Source organism: Jaculus jaculus, chromosome 14 (genome assembly GCF_020740685.1).
Source record: "Jaculus jaculus isolate mJacJac1 chromosome 14, mJacJac1.mat.Y.cur, whole genome shotgun sequence".
In the NCBI taxonomy this organism is placed as follows: Eukaryota; Metazoa; Chordata; class Mammalia; order Rodentia; family Dipodidae; genus Jaculus; species Jaculus jaculus.
The window spans coordinates 11,469,503-11,494,021 of NC_059115.1; the positions used below are offsets into that span (position 1 = coordinate 11,469,503).

Here is a 24,519-nt window from a genome sequence, read left to right on the forward strand (position 1 = left end):
ATGGCTGGAGACTTTCCAGTACTCACTGCATCTATTTATTTATTGCAGTGCTGGGGATTGAACATGGAGCCTTGCACATGCTGGACAAGTGTTCTACCCCTGAGCTATATATCCAGCTCATTGTATATAAATGTTCTTTTGTGGTAAAAAAAGAAAAAATGTTAGTTAGATGTATGAAAGGCAGAACTACCAATAACCATGACAGAAAAATTCAGACAGGGCTCTACAAGAAGTTGCACTGGGAATGGACTCAAACAACTGTGAAGGAGAAAGGCAGCCTGATAAGGCAACTGGATTGGGTCAGCTGTTTCCCAGGTTCCCTGTAGATCGGCTAATTTGACCAGCCTCTGCCGTAGCCCTCCAGATGGATCAAGAGAATAATATTTAGGTCTCTTATTTTTTATAAGAACATAGCTAAATATACTACCGTTATACTTCAACCAATGGAATGGAGTCCAGAAATAAACCCTCATAAACACAATCAGATGATTCTGAAATGGTACCAAAACCATGCAATAGGGAGTGCAACTTCTCAACACATGGTATTTAATACATTTTTTAAATAATTTTATTTATTTATTTATTTGAGAGTGACAGACACAGAGAGAAAGACAGATAGAGGGAGAGAGAGAATGGGCGCGCCAGGGCTTCCAGCCTCTGCAAACGAACTCCAGACGCGTGCGCCCCCTTGTGCATCTGGCTAACGTGGGACCTGGGGAACCGAGCCTTGAACCGGGGTCCTTAGGCTTCACAGGCAAGCACTTAACTGCTAAGCCATCTCTCCAGCCCAACACATGGTATTTAAAAAGCTAGTCAACAGCATGAAGTTGGGTTGGTTCTACCGTCTGAAATAGAAACAAATCCAGGCCAGTTACAGTGGCACACGCTTGTGTACTCTGCTACGCTGGAGGCTGAGGCAGGAAGATTTCTTGAGTCCATAAGTTCAGAGACATTCAGGGCAACATAAAAGGATCCTTCCTCACAAGGAAAAAGAAGTTACAAAGGGAGGAGCCTCAAACACATAAGGAAGATGCTTCGTAGCTTTGGGTTTGATCATTTCTTGGCAATACCCTCAAAAGCATGGGTAAACATAGAAAAACAGGACTACATATAAACTAAAAACTTTATCAAAGGACCCAGACAAGAAGAAAGCAACCTGTGGATGAGAAGAAAAAATTTGAGTGCCAGGCATGGTGGCGCACGCCTTTAATGCCAGCACTCGGGAGGCAGAGGTAGGAGGAGCACAGTGCATTCAAGGCCACCCTGAGGCTACATAGTGGATTCCATGTCAGCCTGAGCTAGTGTGAGACCCTACCTCAAAAACAAAACAAATAAAAAGCAAATTTATACAATATTAACTGTACAACCAAAATGGTCAGTGATAAATTTGCTCCATTGTGAAATCTCTGATGCTTAATGAGGTGGGAAATGCAGACCAAGTGTTCTTCATGGAACTCAAAGCCTCTCTTCACTGTGAACATTCCAGTGATGAACCAGGTAAGACTTTCTAACAAATGCCAACATTCACGGCACTCATAAGATCTTGTCCAGTGTGGATTTTCTGGTGCTCAACAAGGATATGTTTGTGGCTAAAAGCTTTCCTACACTGACTGCATTCAGAGGGTCTTTCTCCAGTGTGAACTCTTTGATGTCTAATGAGTCTGCAGTGATACTTAAAGGATTTTCCACATGCACTGCATGTATAAGGCTGTTCTCCAGTGTGATTTTGCCAGTGTTTAATGAGGTTGGAATTGTACCTAAAGAATTCCCCCACATCGTCTGCACTCATAAGGCCTTTCACCTGTGTGAAATCTGATGTCTAATGAGTGTGGAATTATACTTAAAGAATTTCCCATGTTCTGCACACTTGTAAGGCCTTTGGCCAGTGTGAACTCTCGGATGTCTAAAGTACGTGGAGCGTACTTAAAGAATTTCCCCAAATGTCACACTCATAAGGCCTTTCTCTGCTGTGAACCCTCTTATGTCTTATGGGTCTATAGTTGTACATAACGGATTTCCCACACTCTCTACACTCATAAGTCATATCGCCACTGTGAATCCTCTGAAGCTTCACAGAGTTAGCAATGTGCCTAAAGAACTGCCCACATTTGCTGCACTCATATAGCCTTTCTCATGTGTGGACTTTCTGGTGTTCAATAAGCGAGTATTGGCATCTGCAGCTTTTCCCACATTTACGGCATGCGTGATCACTATGTCCACATAGTGAGCAGGGATTCCCTGCTCTCAGCTTTTCAGTCTGGCTTCTGTCCACAATGGGAGACCTGCTGCTGGAGGAGGTCTGAAGTGGCTGATAATCCCCTCCAACCATCCTTACATGTGAGGAGCTCTTTGCCATATAAACTCTGTGGTATTTCAAAGCTGAAAGTCTCCAACTGTCCCTTCTGGAAAGATTCTCCTCCACCTGCTTTGGGGACTGGTAAAGCTCAGCCTCCCTGCTATGTATCTCTTGTGTGTGTGTTCTGTTGTGCTCATCCAGGAGCAGAATGTCTTTCCAGGGAGGGTCATGTGCCACACTAGGCTGGGCTTCCTGGGTAGAATCTGGCTTTGGAGTCCTGGATTGTGGTAGTTCGACAGAAGCGCCTTGCTCAGAAGGCATCTCCTCATTGTCAGCTTTGCAGCAACCTGTAAAAACAGAAATGCTGGTTAAGTACACGTTGACTCTGAAGGGGAGCCAAGTCCCAACACAAGTATGTGTCAGACATCAAGCATAAGGCCCTGAAAGGAAGATCTGCTGTGTGGAGCACAGACAAGACAGACAAGAACAAAAGGGAAGAGGGCAGCGCAGAGAACAGAAGCAAGACTCCCATCCACTCATCTGCAAATGCTTTCAACAAGATACTGCTGAGTGGTGAACAATATATACAAAACTTTGTTCCATGCCTGAGCTTCAGGTTACTGAGAAATATGTCCAGAGCTGAGCTGGAAACCTCCTCCCTGTTGACTAGCTGTCAGAAACCTGGGAAGTGCTATGCTGCATGCAGCCTTTTGGGAGAGAAAAGTCACCAGTGGTATTGACCCGCAGTGGGCGCTACGAGCCTTAGGGCTCTCAAGCCAGGCCAAATGTGACAATGGTGTAATGGTGGCATGACTGTTATGGGGAAAATCAACTGTTCTCTCATTGGACTAGAGGCCCGCTCCGTGGGAGGGAGTATGTGCCTGATACTGAAAGCCTAGTCAAAAGCCTATGGCTGGGGATGTAATAAGGCTTATAGGAGAGTAATGACTACTGTTGCCTGACTATAAATGAATATATTGTACCCACCAAGCACTTATGTTTATGCACATACATTAATGCTACTCTCTCACTTTGGGTGAGAGAAGCTTCTCTTTTCAGATAGCAGAGACCAGTGGGGTGACTCAAAACTCACCACAGTGCTGGGATGTGACAGGGAAATGTTCAGCACTGAGACACCTTTATCACAACCTCCAAGCTCAGGGACCACTGGGGAAGAGGTGACAGAAAAAAGGAAAAAAGCTGTTCAATACAGAGGTAGCTAAGGGCGACAAAGCAGCAGTTCAACAACCGCAGAGAGATGCACACAGAAGTAATCACTCATTAAGTGTAAACCACAGATGGAGGGGCATGCAAAGGGAACTGTGGAAGGTTTGCTGAGAGGTAGAGGCCAGAAAAATGGTGTAAAGGGAGAGGAAGAAGTAAGTATACAGGGCAAAAAAATCAGAGTAGAAGTGAACCATGGCCATTGGTCCTGGCATCAAGCAACAGTGAACACGAGAGTGGTTCCCAGTGTTATGTGAATCCAGATCTGAAACCATAGACTTTCCAAACTCTCAAGAACCAGGTCCATGCCCCTGTAAGTCTTTATTACAACTGCTGAGGTGATATCAAAGCTCATGAATACAGGGCTCTCTTTAACACTCAACAGGGAAAGGGAGTGGGCACTATAACTGGGTAGACCCTTAAAAAAAAAAAAAAACTCTATATTTTACAACCACAAAAATAACACAGAAGGCCGGGCATGGTGGTACATGCCTTTAATCCCAGGACTCGGGAGGCAGAGATAGGAGGATCACTGTGAGTTCAAGACCAGCCTGAGACTCCATAGTGAATTCCAGGTCAGCCTGGGCTACAGTGAGACCCTACCAAAAAAAAAAAAAAAAAAAAAAAAAAAACAGAATGATATCACAGAATCAATCCAGTGGTTTCAAAATTAGTGGCCAGGTTAGTGCCAGAAATTCCTAGCACAGGAAGTCACCAAATATATCAGCAAAAACAAGGGGACAACCTGGAGCACAGAAGTATCAAAATGTTTGGACAGATTAACCTGGCTAGGGACAGGCCAGGGCACTGGGATTTCTCAGACAAACAGCATTTCTCTCTTGCTTCTCTTCTTGCAAGGCCTCAGGAAATGGGGATGAGGCTACTTAGGAAGAAATGGCACAGTACTGAGCCCAGCCCCAGCTCCCACAATGCACTAGGAAGCCAGGGAAGGAAAGCAGAACTGGTAATGGAGAAAATTCAACCCAGTCCAGGTGAGGTCAAGGGCCTTACCCAGCAAGGACAAAAGTGCCAAGTTCTCCAGCATCACATCACAGTAGAGGAATCTCTGAGCCTCATCAAGGAATCCCCACTCCTCCTGGGAGAAATATATTGCCACAATCCCAAAGACCACAGGTCCTGCATAGCAAGAACAATTCAGTAGATGACCAACTTCCTTACAAACTGTTCTCTTCATATTTGTCTTGACCTAGCTGGTACCTGTTAGTTACAGGACTGAAACAGTAGGTTTGTTTCTATCTCCCATGCCATGCACAGCTATCGTCTGAACAACTGCCTCATTTAACCTCACAGATCAACTTAGCATTTCCCTTGTCACAGGCAAACCTAGGACCAGGTACTAGACAGGTACAGACAGCTTCTCTATCCCAGGTGTGCTGGAATTCTTCAAACTAGCCAAACATAAGCTGGGCATCCTGCTCTACCTCATATTTTCCTTTTGGAATGCCACCAAAGGTTATAGCCTAGACTGGCCTCTCACTCCTATCTTTTTGAAAAAACATTAATGAGGGTCAGGTGGATGCCTCACCGGTTAAAGGTGCTTGCTTGCAAAGCCTGCCAGCCCTAGTTCAATTCCTCAGCAAAAGCAAAGTGGTGTATACGTCTGTGATCCCAACACGTCTACGGCAATGGGAGGTGCTGTCTTCTGACCCCCACACGTGTGCCATGGCATGCACACCCCCACACCCACACATACATCTTTAACTTTTATATACTGATTGATTTATTTTGGAGAAAGGGTCTATGCTGGCCTCTCATTCCTATCATTTTATTTTTCCCCTATCTTTTTCAGAAATATTTTTTATTTATTTATTTATTTGCAAGCAGAGACAGAGAGAATGGGTGAACCAGGGTGTCTAGCCACTACAAATGAACTCCAGATGTATGTGCCACCCTGGGCATGCATGTTATGTGGGTACTGGAGAATCAAACCCAGATTGTCAGGCTCTGTACGTAAATGCCTTAACTGCTAAGGCATGTCTCCTGCCAACTATCTGTTTTTAAACTTATTTACTCATTTTGGAGAAAGGGTCTCATGTATCCAAGGGTGGTCTTTAACTCACTACATAGCAGAGGATAACCTTGAACTTCTGATCCTACTCCTGAGCACTGAGATTAAAGGTACATACCACCATACCCAATTTATATGGTGCTGGGGAGCAAACCCAAGGTTTCATGTATGCTAAATGGGCACTCTACTAAGCTATATCCCCTGCCCTTGTTCTTATCTTACACTTCCTCATAAGAATTGTTATTTGCCATGGACCCTGCACTATATAGTGTGCACCCTCCTTAAAAAAATATAAGGAATACACACCTTCAATATGATGGAGAATGGAATTTCAAAGGGGAAAGTGTGGGGGAGGAGGGAGGGAATTACCATGGGATATTTTTTATAATCATGGAAAATGTTAATAAAAATTTAAAAAAATATAAGAGATTTAGGGCTGGAGAGATGGCTTAGCAGTTGAGGCATTTCCCTGCAAAGCCAAAGGACCCAGGTTAGATTTCCCCAGTACCTATGTAAGCCAGATGCAAAAGGTGGCGCATGCGTCTGGAGTTCATTTGCAGGAGCTGGGGAACCTGGCACGCCTATTGTCTATCTGCCCCTATCTCTCTTTCTCTCTCAAATAAATAAATTAACAATAAATTTAAAAGAAAGGAATATACACCTTCTTTGGCTGTCATTGCAATGCACCTGTCATCACTCAGTCACAGCCATGAACTAACCCTCCTACACTTGCTAATCCCTGCTGCACTTGCTCCTCTCTGGGTTCCAGTCCTTCTCCCCCTACGTACCTATCTTCTGCTCAGCCTCTGCTGTACCTTCACAATACGGAAGAGCTATGAGGTCCTGGTACCGTGGGTACCTGGTCTCTCTTCATTTCCACTGACCACTGCCTAGCACACTATGGGCCTGGTCAACAGCATTTCTTCCCTCTGGCCAGGCAAATGCCCTGGAATCCTTGCTTCCTAGACAACCAAACTCAGAGTTACCCTTGTACCCAGCTCAGGACCACAAGCAAAACATTCATACTCCTCCTACTGGCACATTATTCATTGAAGTGTATTTCAGTTACAACCCCGGTCCCTACATTGCTACAATTTCCCTCCCAGCACATACCACAGGCATTTCTGTTAACTCTGCACAGAAATACGTAATACATAGCAAATGTAACCAGCATCCAATTTAGCCTCAGTCCAGCCCCAGAACACCTAGAATCCCAGAACCAAGAGTAGTCCAAGGTCTTACTTTGTCTCTCCAACTGGCCCATTTTCTCACTTCATGGACAGCCAACCAAGCCTATGCACGTCACACACGCCTAGACGTCTCCAGCTCGTGTGCTGCACATCCTGTCTCATGAGAGGTCATGGCCACCTACTCACCACCAAAACCTCACTTAAAATACAAATGCAGCTGGGCGTGGTGGCGCACACCTTTAATCCCAGCACTCAGGAGGCAGAGGTAGGAGGATTGCCTTGAGTTCGAGGCCACCCTGTGACTCCATAGTGAATTCCAAGTCAGCCTGGGCTAGAGTAAGACCCTACCTCAAAAAAAAAAAAAAAAAAATTACAAATGCATTAACCTCTACTCCCCACTCTCTCTCCACCTTAATCAAGTTTCCACTCATTTCCTTTCCCCCAGCAGCTCCATCATATTCACACTCCCAGAAGTCTTTCTCACTCCTACACTGATTACCCCTCTCTCTCTCACACATACACAAAGACACTCCACACTGTCACCTGTCTCTATAACTCCCACCAATGCCATCAAAGCATCAACTGAGAGACCCAGTTTTCAGCCCCTCACTCCTTCCTTGATCCTCAAAGGACACTGATGATAAACTCTAGCTCCTACCTCAAAATTTCAATCACAGCTTCATTCCAGAGCACATACCAGCCAACATGTGAATACCTCAAACCTTAATTTATGCACTAGGAGTCTCTGGAACATTTGGGTCATTAATAAAATTCATTTTTTCACACTCCTTATGAAAGTTTCTCATACCACTGGCTTACTGAATGAAATCCACTTAAAAAAAAAAAAAAACTTTCAAGCCTAGTGGTGCAGTCATGCCCCTATGGAAAGAGGATCACAAGTTCAAGGCCTGCCTGGGGCACACAGTGAGTTCAACACCAGCCTGGAGAACTTAGTGAGACCCTATGTCAGCTAGCATGTGTGAGGGCCTGGCACACCCACATGTGCTTGCATCCCGATCCTTTTCACATAAACAAGTGAATAAATAAGTTGAATTTATTTATTTGCATGGAGACAGAGAGAATGAACACACTAGGGCCTCAAGCCACTGCAAATGAACTCCAGATGCTTGCACCACTTTGTGCATCTGCTTTACACGGGTCCTGGGGAATCAAACCCAGGTTGTTAGGTTTTTCAGGCAAGTGCCTTACCCTCTGAGCCATCTCTCCATCCTAAGAAAATATATATATGTACATTTTGTTTGTTTGTTTTTTTCGAGGTAGGGTCTCACTCTAGCCCAGGCTGACCTGGAATTCACTATGGAGTCTCAGGATGGCCTTGAACTCAAAGCAATCCTCCTACCTCTGCCTCCCGAGTGCTGGGGATTAAAGGTGTGCCCCACCATGCCCAGCTAAGAAAAAAAAAATTTTTTTAAGAGAGAACCACTTCCTGTGAGTTGGAACTAAATGTAGGACAGTGGGTTTGGTAGAAATGACAGTCTTTTTTTTTTTTCTTAAATTTATTTATTTATTTATTTGAGAGCGACAGACACAGAGAGAAAGACAGATAGAGGGAGAGAGAGAGAATGGGCGCGCCAGGGCTTCCAGCCTCTGCAAACGAACTCCAGACGCGTGCGCCCCCTTGTGCATCTGGCTAACGTGGGACCTGGGGAGCCGAGCCTCGAACCGGGGTCCTTAGGCTTCACAGGCAAGCGCTTAACCACTAAGCCATCTCTCCAGCCCAGAAATGACAGTCTTAAAGAGAGAAGCAATATGAATTAGTCTCAGGACATCACCTTTCCTTATATTGGGGTACCAAAACCACCTGGAAGTAAGTAACTGGGGTGCTAAAGCACAAAACCCTCTACTCACCTGGCCAGAGTCTGTTTCTACCATCACCTGAGGAGACAAGAAGTTATGAGAAATGAGCAACTGTTGTAGAATTCATGGCCTGAGTTGGGCTACCACCTCTGCCCTGCCTTAGAACGTTCTCATCTCAAGCTGACTGAATAAACTCACTGCCTCAGAGCTCTGTATTGAGAGCATCTTAGCAGATCTGTAGCTCAGGAAAAGAGCTGGGCTCCCTGAGCCTCGTCTGCAAGACAACGAGGGAAAGAATCGTTCCTGTACTAGAGCTTATGCTGCTACCGAGCATCAGTGACACGTATCACATGTTACTTACTGCTGTCTTTAAATTATGTCTGCTGGGCTGTTCGTTTGTGTCTGTCTGTCTGTCTGTCTGTCTGTTTGTTTGTTTGTTTGTTTGTTTTGAAGCAAGGTCTCACTCTAGCCCAGGCTGATCCTGGAACTCACTCTATAGCACAGGCTGCCCTCAAGCTCCCAATGACCATCCTACCTCAGCCGCTAGGATTATAGGCATAGCCTCCATGACTGGCTTAGGTTTGTAAGTTTTTAGTGCAAATGAACTTTGTAGGGTTTTGAGATGAAGTATATACTTGTAACCTTTGAAGAGTTCAGAGGATGTGATATTGACATTTTCCACAAAGAAAAACAAGTAAATCAGTGGCAAACCAATTACAAAGTATTAGCAAGAATGTAACTTTTTTAAAAGAAGCAACTTTGAGGGCTGGAGAGATGGCTTAGGAGTTAAGGTGCATGCTTGTGAGGCCTAAGGACCCAGGTTCTAGTCTCTAGATCCAACATAAGCCAGATGCACATGGTGGTGCATGCATCTGGAGTTCATTTGCAGTGGCTAGACGCCCTGGCACACCCATTCTCCCCCCGCCCCCCGCTCCCTCTCTGTCTCTAATAATTTTTTGAAATCAAACAACCCAACCCAAAAATGGGATATGGAACTAAATAGACAGTGCTCAAAAGAAGAAATACTGAATTCCAGGACAGCCTGGATTACAGCAAGACCCTACCTCAAAATCCCAGAAGAGAGAGAGGGAGAATACATGAAGCCCAATCCTGAACACATACCATCTACTTTGGAAATTCAAGAAAGGAGAGAAGGTTGAGGCGTGTGGTCAGTGGCACAGTGCTTTCCTAGGACCCTGGAATTTATCTCTAGAAGCAAATACAGAAGAAAAATTAAACTGAGGAGGAGGAGGCAGCAGAGGAGTGAGGAAAGACTTACTAATCAGACAAGGCAGAAAGAACTGTTTCTGTGATAAGAACAAACACAGACAAGGACACCAGAGTGGATGTAAAGGCCTATGGATGGAAGCCTCAAAGATGGCCACTACTGACTCCTACCTATTGGTCCTCTGGTCTTCATGTAAGCCTCTTCCCTTGTTACAGGCTTAACTGAGTGACTCCGGTATAAAGAAGATAGAATATCATTTTCGAGATTAGGCTACAATCTCGGGCTTCCATCCTGGGCAATGGCTCTCGCTCACATGCTAAAACAGAAGTCAGCTTCCATGTTAGGAGGTTTACTACAGAAAGGGTAGCACAAAAAGAACTGAGGTACTGAGAAATAATGCTCCCAACCTACAGCCTTGAGAGTAGATTCTTCCAGATAGGTCATCAGAAGACCCCATAGCTCTGGCAGATGGCTCAACTGAAACCCCGTAAGAGATTCTAGGAGCACCCAGTTAAGTGGCACCCAGAATGCTGAGGTGCTAAAGCTGGGAGATAAGAACGTTTTAGTATATTGTCATGAAATTTGGGTGCAGTTTTCCATATAGCAGTCAAACAAGAACTTACCAATTGTGGGCATAAGTGCAAAGTTCTCCAGCATCACATCAAGGTAGAGGAATCTCTGAACCTCATCAAGGAGTCCCCACTCCTCCCAGGAGAAGGTCATGAACACATCCTTGAAGGTCACATATCCCTAGCATGACAGGGACAGTTAAGCCCACAAGCATCATCTCCCATGGAGACTGCCCCTCCTTCTATCCACTGACAAACACACGTCCCTTGATCCCTTCTCCTCTCCAAGCCTCCCAATCCAGAGGACAAATAAGCCATAACCCATTAGTGCCTGTTATCTCTCTCTCCCTTTCTCTCTCCACTGTGTTCAGATTGGAGTAGAACCAGGCAGATGTGCAGAAAGATGCTATCAAAACACAGGGTTTACAGGCTGGAGAAATGGCTTAACTGTTAATGTGCTTGCCTGCAAAGCCTAATGACCTAGATGACCCAGGTTAGATTCCCCGGTACAGACATAAAGCTGGATGCACAAAGTGACGCATGAATCTGGAGTTCGTATGGAGTGGCTAGAGGCCTTGGCACATCCGTTCTGTCTGTCTCTCTATCGCTCTGCTTGTAAACAATTTTTTTTTTTCAAGGTAGGGTTTCACTCTAGCCCAGGCTGACCTGGAATTCACTATGTATTTGCAGGCTGGCCTCAAACTTATGGCAATCCTCCTACTCTGCCTCCTGGGTGCTGGGATTAAAGATGTATGCCACCACACCCAGCAGATAAAAATATTTTTATAAAAACATGGGTTTGGGACTGGAGATATGGCTTAGCAGTTAAGTGCTTGCCTGTGAAGCCTAAGGACCCTGGTTCAAGGCTCGATTCCCCAGTATCCACGTTAGCCAGATGCACAAGGTGGCACATGCATCTGGAGTTCATTTTCAGTGGCTGGAGGCCCTGGCGTGCCCATTCTCTCTCTCTATCTGCCTCTTTCTCTCTCTCTGTTGCTCTCAAATACATGAATAAAAATAAACAAAAAATAAAAAAACATGGGTTTGGGGCTGGAGAGGCTGATTAGTGGTTAAGGCGCTTGCCTGTGAAGCCTAAGGACCCATGTTCAACTCTTCAGATCCCACGTAAGCCAGATGCACAAAGGTGAGGCAAGTACAAGGTTTCACATGCCCACTAGGTGGTGTAAGTGTCTGGAGTTCAATTGCAGTGGCTGGCGTTCTAAGGTGCCATTTCTCTCTCTCTCCGTGTCTCTCTCTTTCTCACACACATGCGCTCTCTAAAAAATAAAAGTGTTTAAAAAAAAAAAAAGAGGGCTGGAGAGATGGCTTAGCGGTTAAGCGCTTGCCTGTGAAGCCTAAGGACCCCGGTTCGAGGCTCGGTTCCCCAGGTCCCACGTTAGCCAGATGCACAAGGGGGCGCACGCGTCTGGAGTTCGTTTGCAGAGGCTGGAAGCCCTGGCGCGCCCATTCTCTCTCTCTCCCTCTATCTGTCTTTCTCTCTGTGTCTGTCGCTCTCAAATAAGTAAATAAAAAATTTTTTAAAAAAAGAAAAAAAATGGGGTTGGCATGAAGGGTCCCAAACACCCTCTTACCAATCAGTTCTCTTGGTTTGTCTACATCATGCTTCGCAGGTACAACTGAATCTCAGCTCTGCTTCTCTGCCCCAGTGGTAGGGCCATAGCATTGCAAGTTCACACTATTCCCAGCATACACGTCACTCTTAGGATGCCTTCCTCTCATGAGATCCCCACCACCACTATTAGCAACCTCTTGACATATACTAAATGCAACTTCATGGCACCCCTTGCATGCCAGTCTGCACACAGTATCTATGAGGTTTCTATCTCTCTTTTACTTTTTTGGGACAATGCCTCACTCTAGCCCAGGCTGACCTAGAACTCACTTCATAGCTCAGCATGGCCTAGAACTCACTGTGATCCTCCCACCTCAGCTTCCTGTGTGTGGAAATAAACGCATGAACCACAGCATCTTCACTACCTTTCTTCACAACATGCACCACTGATACTTTGGTGGCAAATCAACAGAAACAGCTCTCAGTGTCTTCATGCCCACTAAGGTCTCTGCCACCATGACTTAAAGACATACTCTTATCTCATTCCACTATACACACTATCCCTCACTTATTCCATTCCTTCAATAGAAACCATCCCCACAACTCAAAATCTTCATATCCACCTTAAGTCTTCAACTGAAGAGTCTTTGAAACTTCATAATTTAAACAAAAGAGAACTAAACTCATTCCTGCCAGAGAGTCCACCATCTCCAGTAGGTGGCACTTTCATCATTCAACCATCTGTTAAAGCAAAACAAAGGGGGCTGGAGAGATGTATCAGCAGTTAAGGGTCTAGCCAGCAAAGCCTAACGACCCAGGTATCTATGTAAAGCCAGGTGCACAAAGTGGTTAGTGCATCTGGAGTTCGTTTGCAGGGGCTGAAGGCCCTGGTGCGCTCATTCTCTCTGTCCCTCTCTCTCTCTGTTTGCAAATAAATAAAAATATTGTCTTTTTTTTTTTTAAAGAATAAAACAAAGAAAACCCGTGGTGTCATTTATGAGTCTTTCCTTTATCTCATCCTTTTTGGCACGTAAATCCTGCCATCTAACTTTAAAAACAGATACCAATTTCATCAAGCTTTTCTAAAACAAACTTTGCCAACTTATAGGACTTGTCAATTCACACCTCTAGAACAGAGACTCTCCCTCGGGGACATAGTCTCTTTTGAAACTGAAAGCTGGCGGGGGCGTGGGGGGGGGGCAGACGGAGAAGGGGTGCGTCCATTAAGATAAGTCACATCTCCATCTGCTCCAAACCTTCCATGCATTTCACCACACTCAAAACAAAAGCCCAGCTTCTCAACTTTTCATTTTTGTCTCCTACCCCTTTCTTGCCTGTGGCTCCTTGAGTACCAACTCAATCTTACCTCCAAGCATTTGCACATACCCACCTGTCCCTGGGCATAATATATACCCTTCCAGTCCTCGCCCCATGAAGCGACAGTAGTGGGAGCTTCTCCATAGAACTCTGGGCCCGGGCTCGGAACATTCAACTCTTCTCTAAATGACTCCCTTTCAGGAGCCTTAGACTCAAGAGCACAGTGAGCGACAGCTATGAGTGGTGGGCGGGCTAGCGAGGTCTCCAGAGAAAATACGTCCATCACACGTAAAGAATATACGAAACACCGCCACGGACGCAGCCCGGGCTCACGTACCAGCAACACTCGCCTGGCCCCCCTCCCCGGCCTCGCCAGGCTGCTGCAAGCCCCCCACCTCGGGGCCGGGACGCCCTTCAGACCTCTGCCACAGATCCCCCACGGTTCCCGCCACCCTCAGAAGAGCAGCTTATCTTCTTCCCATCCCTGAGCTCTCGGTTCTCGATGGGCACAGAGACTCGCGTCGATCGCAACCCTATTCACCTGAGCCCGGTCCATCCGCCCGCTGGCCGTCGTGGGTCGCGAGAAATGGGATCCAGCCGAAGCCCTCCACCGCCCCCTGGGAAGCTGAGTGGCCTCGGCCTGCGGGGGACGGAGCAGGACAGGCTGGTGCCCGGGCCACACTCGGAATCCCACTGGGGGTCACCTGCGGGCACACGGGTTCGAAGAAACGTCCTATGGGACAGCTGTGTTCCCCTGGCGGGAAGTAACCTGACCTGGGCATCCCAAGCCACTGTAGACAAATCCGGCCGGAAGTCCCGCCTCGTCCGACAGGGCTCCGCCCATAGGATCATGGGTAATGTAGTTTACTCCCTTCGCCCAGCCAAGTACTGGACCATTAATGATTCTAGCCAGATGCCAAGGACCACCAGGCCAAGGGAGGGAGGGAAGAAGTGGGACCCATATTTCCGTGGTCAGTTGCCAGAGAAATCTCCAGCGTGTGACTCATTCTTTAATCCTCCAGGGAGAGATTCTTCACCTCTATCAGCTTTCAGGATGATTTTTGTTTTTCAAAGTGGAATGTCCTTACTCCTGGGGCCTTTGTGTAGCCACATTAAATGCCTCCCCACTTCATTGATCCCACATCTAAGTACCTGTTAGGGAAGCCTCAGTATGATGACATATTCATTAAACAATGGCTATTGAGCCCGGCGTGGTAACGCACGCCTTTAATCCCAGCACTCGGGAGGCAGAGGTAGAAGGATCGCCATGAGTTTGAGGCCACCCTGAGACTACATAGTGAATTCCAGGTCAGCCTGAGCTAGAGTGAGGCCCTACCTCGAAACAAACAAACAAAAAAAAAAAAAAAAAAAAAACCATTGTGCCAGGAGTAGTGGTGCAAGCCTTTAATCTCAGCATTTGGGAAGCTGGGGCAGAAGAATCGTGACTTCACGGCCAGCCTGGGTTATTCAGTGACTTTCTAAGCTAGCTCAGCTTCACTTTGAGATGCTGTCTTGAAAAAAAAAAAAAAATGGGGCTAGGGACAAGGCTCAGAAAGAAGCATGGGCCTTCCAGGGCTCCTGCCTCTTCAGACGAATTACAGATACATGTACCACTTTGTGTGTCTGGCTTCACGTGAGTACTGGGGAATCGAACTCCAGCAGTCAGGCTTTGCAAGCAAGCACCTTTAACCTCTGAGCCGGCTCCAGGCCTAATTTTGTTATTTATGTGCACATGTGTCTGCAAGTCTTTGTGTGTGTTGGTGGGCCGGGGTCTCTTGCCCCTAGAAACAAATGCTCATCCTGCTTTATGTGGGTGGCTGGGGAATTGAACCCTAGGCAGGATTTGCAAACAAGCACAATTAACTGAAGAGCCATCTCACCCGCACTAATCCAGATCTTAAACATCAAGCACAATGCTCAACATAGCGCATGATGTCTAATATGACACTGTGGGGCTGTAAAGATGGCACCGTGGTTAAGCCGTTTGCCTGAGAAGCCTAATGACCTGGGCTTGATTCCTTAGTACCCATTTCCCAGTAGCCACATAAAGCCAGATGCACAAAGTAGCACATGTGTCTGGAGTACATTTGCAGTGCCTGGAGGCCCTGATGTGCTTATTCTCTGTCTCACTTCTCTCTTTGCTTGCAAACAAATAAAAATATTTAATTTAATGGTGGCGGCAGCCAGGGTGAAGTGGGAGGTATGTCTGCTGCAGTGTTGATGGGCACGCCGAGGAGGGCAAGGAAGGCGCCGCCGCCGCTCAGCTTCAGCCCGGAGCCCAAGCTCGCTCGAAGGCATTCCACGTCTTCATGCACCGTTTGCTGCTGAGAGACTGGGACCACTTCCATAAGCCTCGGAACCTGCTCCTGGCCTTGGTTGCGGGGAGTACAGAGCTGGCAGAACTCTTTCAATGGAAGTCTGATGCAGAACCTGGTCCCCGAACCTGGCTCCCAAGGGAACAGGCAGCTCTTCAAGAAGAGCTGAGTGATGTCCTCATCCACCTGGTAGATTAGCAGCCCGTTGCCCTGTGGATCTTCCTCAAGCAGTGCTCTCCAAAATGGAGACCAACCGACGACGTTGCCCAGTCCATCTGTCCCATGGTTCTTCCCGCAAGTGCAGACTTGGGGCTACCTCTGAAGACCAGGCAGTGGGGCCTGAAAATCCTGGGTCTTGAGCACCAAACTGACCAAACTCAGCATGACTTCTAAACAGCAGAGACAGGGCTTGTTCTAGTCCTTTCTTAATAAACCACGGTTCTGGGGCCCAGGAGCCTCCAAAATGTATATAATAAAATGTAGTAAAACAGTTAACTTTACATAGTGAAATTGTGGAGATCAGAAAATAAATTCAACGTTGTCCCTTGCCTTGCCACCTGCATGTGTGACCCTTGGAGTTTTGGGTTTGTTTTACTTTTTTTTTTTTTTTTTTTTTTTTTTGAGGAGTGAGAGAGAACTGGCACACCACTCCAGCCACTGCAATCACACTCCAGATGCTTGTGTCACCTTGTGGGCATGCAAAACCTTTGCATTTGCATCATCTTGTGCATCTGGCTTACGTGGGACCTGGGGAGTAGAACATGGATTATTGGGCTTCACAGGCAAGCACTAAGAGTCTCCACAAGTAGCTCAAGCTGGCCTTACATTTGGTTTGTAGTCTAGGCTGGCCTCAAAACTCTGATCCTCTTCCATGTGTGTATAAATACATTAACACACACACACACACACACACACACACACACACACGTGGTTTTTTTTTTTTTTTTAACTTGAGAGCAATAAAATAGGTGCATCAGGACTTCCAGCCACTGCAACGGAACTCCAAATGCATGCACCACCTTGTGCAGCTGGCTCACGTGGGTCCTGGGAAGTCAAACCTGGGACCTTTGGCTTTGCAAACAAGCACCTTAACTGTTAAACTATCTCTACAGCCCCAGTGCTTCTTTGTTAAATATTTTTATTTAGTTGTAAGTAGAGAGAAAGGGGAAATGAGTGTGTCAGAGGCTCTGCCACTGCAAAGGAACTCCAGATGCATACTCCACTTTGTGCATCTGGGTTTAGATGGATACGAGAGAATTGAGCATGGGCCATCAGGCTTTGCAAATGAGCACCTTTAAGGGCTGAGCCATCTCTCCAGGCCCCCCCACCCCCCAGTGATCAAATCTGTAGGCCTTTGCTGAATTAAGTTGTAAAGTGACTAATTCATTCAGATGCTTATTTGTACCCTCTTTGAGGTCACTATCATTCTTTGGTGGTGTTGTTTTCGAGGTATATGTTGGATTTGCTCATCTGTTGGGAAGGATATCTGCCCCCCCCCCCTTTTTTGTGACAAAGGTCTCTAACTGTACCTGGAGCTTACTTTGGCTAGATTAGGTAGCCAGTAAGCCCCAGTGCCGTGACTGTAGGACCATTTGCAGGAGTGTTGGTGACTCAAAGCAGCTATATCACCAAAAAGTCCCAGTCCAGCACGGGTACTGGCCTCACGAGAGTTGTTTGATGGAGCCCCACCTTCAGTTAAGCTTCTACCTCCTGCATAGTCCACAATCCCAGGATCATATGCAGATGGAGGAGGGGAGCAAGAGAGAGTAACAGCTGGAATTCCAGGTCCTATTTAACTGTTTCCCATCTCCTTTTTCCTTCTACTAGGGAATGTAAACATCCCATTAATACAAAAGCAAGAGGACAGTGAGTTTGAGGCAAGCCTGGGCTATATAATGAGATCCTGTCTCAAAAAGAAAAAAGCATGTGGGCTAGAGAGATGGCTTAGCAATTAAGGCCCTTGCCTACAAAGCCAAAGGACCTTGGTTCAATTCCCCAGGACCCACGTACACCACATGCACAAGGTGGCGCATGCATCTGGAGTGAGTTTGCAGTGGCTGAAAGCCTTGGTGCACCCATTCTCTCCCTCCCTCTCTCTCTGCCTCTTTCTCACTCTCAAATAAATAAATAAAAATATTTGGAAAGAGAGACAGTGTGTGTGTGTGGGGGGGGGGGGGTGTTTGTAGTGTCCGGTTTGGCAACAAGGCAGCAGAAGTTAGGGAGAATTCACTGATAGGTTTGCTAGAAACCAGCTTGGTCCTTTTCTACCATCCAACGCTATTTTCTCAAATCCAGTTGTTCTTTGTATCCTCTAAACAGTTACAACATGTCAGCCATCAAGAGTGAGTTTGGGCTGGGAAGATGGCTTAGTGATTGTTTGCCTGCAAAGCTAAAGGACCTAGCTTCAGTTTCCCAGGACCCACATAAGGCAGATGCACAAGGTGGTACACACGTCTGGAATTCATTTGCAGCAGGTAATGCCCTGGCATGCCCATTCTCTCTCTACCTGCCTCTTTCCCTCTCTCTGAAATAAATTAATTAAATGTTTTTTTTAAAAAAAGAGTGAGTTTGCTATTCAGATGGTAGTGACCTTGGGATGACTCAGAAGGCACCAATGGTGCCGAGAAGTGACAGAGGAGGGCTCAGCACTGAATATCTCTACCATATCTTCCAATGCTCAGAGTCTATTGAGGAAGAGGTGGCGGAAAAAATGTAAGAGCCAAAGGAAGGGAAGCACTCCTTACAACGTGCTCCTCCAAGCACAAAATGGCCTGGATATCCATGACCTCACAGTGCCTGACACTACCTACACAAGACCATCACAATAGGAGGAAAAGATCATGACATCAAAATAAAAGAGAAACTTATTGAGAGGAGGAGGGGACATGATGGAGAGTGGAGTTTCAAAGAGGAAAGTAGGGGAAGGGAGGGAATTGCCATCGGTTATGGTCTACAATTATGGAAGCTGTCAATTAAAAAAAAATTAATTAAAAACATTGAGTTTGGTTTACGTCTACAAGGGCCTACCCTATGAAAGGCAAAGAAGTGGTCAAGGACCTAATTATGGAGCCAATCTATGTCACTTCTGGTTACTAAGCCCAAGTTTCAGAAATGTACAACCTTACACAAATTCCTTAATCTTCCGGTAAAGTAGGGAAGTAATACTATATTATAACGGCTTAGAGAGCTGCCATGTGTAAAACACAGTGAATCTCTGCTGCATAATACTGCCATGTTTTCTTGGTCTTACGATGATTATGACTGCATCCTATGGCCACATAGTTGACGCATACCACAGGCTCAGTGTGCGTATGCACTCTGACCAGTGAGTCATAGATGAGATCAACACTGCATGGAGAAAAACTCTAAAGACCACTGTGCGAATTACGTTCTCATAACGGGGACAAAATATGCAACCAGAAGCAGTGTATGGAAGGACAGGATTTATTTTGGCTTACAGTTTTGGGGGGAAGTTTATCTTAGAAAGGAAAATATGGCAGGCAGGAGCAAGACAGTTGTGCTACATCATCTCACCAGCAGGAAGGAAGTAGAATATCAAGTTGAGTGCAGCAAGCAGGGCTGAGCTATAATACCTCAAGGCCCACACTTGGCAACACACCTCCTCCAGCAAGACTCCACCTCCAAAAGGCTCCACCAGCTGGGGATTAAATGTGGGATTAATCACAGTCACATGAGGCTATGGGTGACATTTTACATTCAAACTATCACAACCACTGAGAATAAAGTGCCTTGAAAATTAACTCAGTCATGAAGAATATAAACAGTGAGAAAAATCAATTGCCGTAATCATCCCTAATTAAAAGTAATTAGTGGGCAAAATCATATCTCTATAAAGGAGAAAGACAGTACTTCACTTTTAAATCAGAGATGGCTGGCAGTATATAGGTCCAAACAAGAACCTGAGGGAAGGAACCTGAGACATGTTTAAATCAACTGCTAGTGATAAAAGACATTCTGCAATGTCTGTAGATAAAAAGAATGTGAGTGGGTGAGGAAAGAGAATACACCTATCCATTAAAAATATCATGTCTGATAATGAAGGAAAAAGAATGAGTAGAACTTGGGCATTCAGGAAACAGGCTGGAATTAGAGCTGGAGACTTAAACAGCTACATATATGGAGAAAGGTGGTTTAATAAGAAATAAAGGACTGAGCAATGAGATGAAAAAAAAAAAAAGATAGGAATGAGTCAAGTACGAATATGGGTCCCAAAACAAAAGGCAAGGCTGACAGTGGAGTAGAAAGATCAAACTCTATTGATGTTTTAACACAGCTTCAGAAGGTAGGAAATTTTATGCACAAACCTTCCTCGGAAAAAAACAACTCTTAATAATGTAGTAATTACTCTAATAAGATCAACTCACAGAAATATTTGCTGAGTCCAATACAGACTATAAAACTTACATTCCAGCCGGGCGTGGTGGAGCACACCTTTAACCCCAACACTCAGGAGGTAGAGGTAGGAGGAGCGCTGTGAGTTTGAGGCCACCCTGTAACTCCATAGTGAATTCCAAGTCAGCCTGAGCCAAAGTGAGACCCTACCTCGAAAAACCAAGACAAACAAACAAACAACAAAAAAAAAAACCTTACATTCCAGCTGGAGATGGAGCTCAGCTGGTAGAGTCCTTGCTTCGCAAACACAAAGGTCTGTGTTCAATTCCTAGCACCACATAAAAATACAGGCATGGTGGTATGCACCTGTAATCTCAGAGGTCGGGAAATGAAAGCAGGAGGGTCAGAAGTTTAAGATCATCCTTGGCTAAGTAGAAATTTGAAGCTAACCTAGGCTATATCAAACCCTGTATGAAAAAGCAACAAACAAATAATCACATAATCTAAGATTCCTATTCAAGTACCAAAAAAAAAAAAAAAAAACCACTGAAAAACCATCATTATTACAACATGCAGTTTCATGTATTTTCTCAAGTCCTTTGGCATTACAAACTTAGCAAAGAAAGAAGGCATAAAAACAACCAAATTTGGGAGGCAGAAGTAAGTGACTATATAATGAATTTGAAGCCGGCTGCAGGAGAGCCTGTTATAGTAACAATCAACCAAATGCAAACCATGAAACTAAGAAATGGAAACTATAGAAACTGGAGCTAGGGAGAGAGATTCATGGTTAAAGGTGCTTGCTTGCAGAGAATGCTGGTCTGGGTTTGATTCCCCAGCATCCACATGAAGCCAGATGCAAAATGTGGTATAAGCATCTGGTATTTGAGTGCAGCAACAGGAAACCCTGGCAAACCCACACAAATAAATAAATAAATAGAAGTTTATCTTAAAAAGAAAAACAAAAGGGGCTGGAGAGATGGCTTAACAGTTGATGCTTGCCTGAGAAACCTAAAGACCCAGGTTTGATTCTCCAGGTCCTACGTAAGCCAGATACATGAGGGGCGCATGGACCTGGAGTTCGTTTGCAGTGGCTGGAGGCCCTGGAGCACCCATTCTCTTTCTCCCCCCTTCTGTCCCTCTCTCTGTCTCTAATAAATAAATTTTTTAAATATATATTAAAAAAAATACAGGCCAGGCGTGGCGGCACACACCTTTAATCCCAGCACTTGGGAGGCAGAGGTAGGAAGATCTCTATGAGCTCGAGACCACCCTGAGACTACCTAGTGAATTCCAGGTCAGCCTGGGCTACAGTGAGACCCTACCTCCAAAAATACAAAAAAATAAAATAATATAAAATAAAAGAAAGAAATGCAAAAGAACCAGGTCAACAGCAGATTAGACATAACTAACATTTGATGACTACCGAGATAATTAATGTGAAGAAAAGAGAAAATAGAAGGAAGGAAAAGGTGAGCCTACAGGATGCATGGGACAATAACAAAATATTCACCATCATGTTACTGAAGAATGGGGATGAAAAAAAAAAAAGAAATGATTAGAAATCTGCCATCTTTGGCAAAGGGCACAAATGGAAAGAAGACAAACTGAATGAACATCAATAAACATCAAACAAGGGCTGGAGAGATGGCTTAGTGGTTAAGAGTTTGCCTGTGAAGTCCAAGGACCCTGGTTCAAGGCTCGATTCCCCAGGACACACATTAGCCAGATGCTCAAGGGGGCGCACGCATCTGGAGTTCATTTTCAGTGGCTGGAAGCCCTGGAGTGTCCATTCTCTCCCTCTCTCCCTCCCTCTCTCTCTCTCTGTGTGTGTGTGTGTGTCTGTCACTCTCAAATAAATAAATAAGAATAAACTAAAACAAATTTTTAAGTAAAAATTCTTTAAAAAAATAAATAAACATCAAATAAGATAAACTCTCATAGCTAGGTATGGTGGTAAAAGCCTAAAATCCCACCACTCGAGACTGTGAAGCAGGAGGACCATTGCGAGTTCAAGGTCAACTGGGTTGCATAGCAAGTACTAGACCAGTTCTGTCTCAATAAAAGAAACTTTCAAAAGCTTCCACAGCAGGCACATCATTATCTCACATGTACTACAGACCAAACATTTCGAATATGGCTCAACAGAAAGGACAGATTATGGACGAGGGAACTAGTGGCTCAAATGGTGGTAGATGTCTCGTCAGCACAGCAGTGGTGAAGGAATGCTCTTCATTAGTCCTGAGTGAAAGAAAGGAACTGCCAACCCTGAATACTATATGCCAGAAAAATGCTTTCATGAAAGAAGGGAACATGAGGACACCTTTAAAGGAAATACACATCTGTCACTGGGATACAAGAAAGATTATAGGAAGTTTACTAATTAGAAAGAAAATGTTAACTGGGTTTACAATTTCAAGAAAAAAAATCAATGGAATGGGTAGTGATACTGGTAAAACAGGCACATTTGACAGTTTTGAAAAGCGTTTGAAGCAAAAATTACATCTTCCAAAATGGTACTCTGTACATGAAAAGGAAATAGCTAAGACAATTATATTAGGTGGTAGCTATAAAGTGAATAGTGAAAGCAGGCTTCTTTACATCAAAGGGTTAAACTGATATTCAGTTGTGTAAAGGTGTGTAGGTACCTAGTAACCCTAAAGAAATATACAAACAAAACACTGCAAATACATCAAATGAAGTTCTTAAAACAGAACAGGAATGAAACAAATTGTGCAGAAGAAAAATAAAGGGAACAAAAATCATAACCTCACAGTCTTGCATTAGTGCTGTTTTCATTATTTTAAATTCAAATAGTCTGAATATATCAATTAAAGGAAAAATGAAAGCATGGCTCAAGTATATGTTGTTGATGAGAAATTTACTTCAAACACAAGGATAAATTTTGGAAAAAAAAAGAAAAACCACCAAAAGATGCAGGTGACTATGAATACCACAACAACAGTAGAGCCACGTGTATATGCATGGACAAAGAAGAGTACCACAAAGTAAGAAAAGGGTCAATGCACCAACAATTCTTAGCAAACCTACATGTGGTGTGTATACCAAAAATAAAGCTGGGAATTATATGAAGGAAAGAAACAACAGAACTTAAAGAATAGATAATTCCATAAGTATATTTTAAAACAATCTCTCTCCCTCCCTATTCCCAGTTGACAGACATACTAGATAGAAAATCATCAGGAACACAGAATACCAGAGTAATACCACCAACATAGACACTAGTGGCAGAACAGGTATCCTGTACAAACAGCAATACAACAGAACAATCAACACATCCTGGGTCATGAAAAAAAGTCAGGTTTCAACACAGGACACATGAAACAAATTAGAAGTCAATATCAAACAACAGAAAATATTCAAAAGGCACAACACGTGTCCAGGTAATTCATGTTTGAAAAGAAATCAAGAGGGTAAGGAGATGGCTCAGTGGTTAAGAGTCCTTGCTGCAAGCATGAGGACCTAACTAGGCCTGAAATGTGAGTTCAATTCCCCAGCACCCAAGTAAACAGCTGGGCTTTACCTTACATGCCTGTCAGTCACACCCTATGGGGAACGGAGGCTAGAAAATCACTGGGGTTCACAAAAATTGCAGCTCTGGGTAAAAGTGAGATCTCACCTGAAGGAAATCAGTGGATGAGTAACAAAGGAAGACACTGAGCCCATCTGCACTCACATATGCATATAGCACACACACACCACAAATGCCATGCACAATAAAAAGCTTTCAAAAACTGAATGAAATAGGTCTGGTGAGATGTCTTAGTGGTTAAGGTGCTTGCCTGCAAAGCCAAATGACCCAGGTTCGAATCCCTAGGACCCACGTAAGCCAAATGCACAAGGTGGCACATATGTCTGGAGTTTGCAGTGGCTGAAGGCCCTGGCATACACATTCTCTTTCTCTCAAGTAAATAAATGAAATATTATAAAAATAAAAACAAAATTGAATGAAATAAAATTAAAACTTGGGTGAAGCTAATAACACGATGATAAATTTAAAAAGCACAATGCTTACATTAGGAAAGACTAAAGTCAATAATATAAACACCCACAAGAAATTATTGACAGCCAAACAAAAGCAAAGCAAGTAGAAGGAAGAATGTAATACAGACCAGAGCAGCAATCAGATCAAGGACAGATAAAGGAAGAAAAATATCAATGACCAAGTGTTAATTACTCTGAAATGATCAAGAAAACTGATTAAACTCATTAACTAAAAGAATTATAGATACAAAAATAGATATATTTTCAATCTCAGAAATAACACTGTATTTAAGTATAATACTGCTGCCCCCAAAAGAACAATAAGGAAATACTTCAAGCAATATTACAGGTTAATATTTCTAAAAATTTTTTTGGTTATTTATATTTATTTACTTGAGAGTGATAAACAGTAGAGAGAGAAAGATGTAGATAGAGAGTGGGCACCCCAGGGCCTCTAGCCACTGCAAACGAACTCCAGATGCATGCAGCATCTGGATGCTAAGCCATCTCTCCAGCCCTAAATTTTTTATTAAAATAAAACAGCTCCTTGAAAAGAACCATACATCCAATATGAAATACTCTTTAATAGTTTTATACTCACT

The 24,519-nt window shown here is 44.4% G+C and overlaps 1 protein-coding gene and 1 long non-coding RNA gene across 2 annotated transcripts in view; both read right to left on the bottom strand.

The window, feature by feature from the left end:
- Positions 1-674: 674 nt before the first annotated feature.
- Positions 675-24,519, bottom strand: part of LOC101617395 (zinc finger protein 548) — a 473,530-nt gene continuing 449,685 nt past the window's right edge. Inside the window, 11 exon segments of the mRNA XM_045133311.1 lie at positions 675-1,458; positions 1,461-1,520; positions 1,523-1,546; positions 1,549-1,771; positions 1,773-1,815; positions 1,817-1,919; positions 1,922-1,942; positions 1,945-2,218; positions 2,220-2,350; positions 2,353-2,643; positions 4,532-4,657. Of these exon segments, the coding sequence (XP_044989246.1) occupies positions 1,376-1,458; positions 1,461-1,520; positions 1,523-1,546; positions 1,549-1,771; positions 1,773-1,815; positions 1,817-1,919; positions 1,922-1,942; positions 1,945-2,218; positions 2,220-2,350; positions 2,353-2,643; positions 4,532-4,657 (1,379 nt within the window). The 3' untranslated portion in view covers positions 675-1,375.
- On the bottom strand, positions 8,469-14,057 carry LOC123454725. Its single transcript, XR_006633454.1, has 7 exons — positions 13,786-14,057; positions 10,409-10,535; positions 10,193-10,329; positions 9,956-10,101; positions 9,680-9,766; positions 8,609-8,635; positions 8,469-8,491 (listed from the first exon to the last, which is right to left on the bottom strand). It is a non-coding gene; the product is annotated as an uncharacterized LOC123454725 (long non-coding RNA).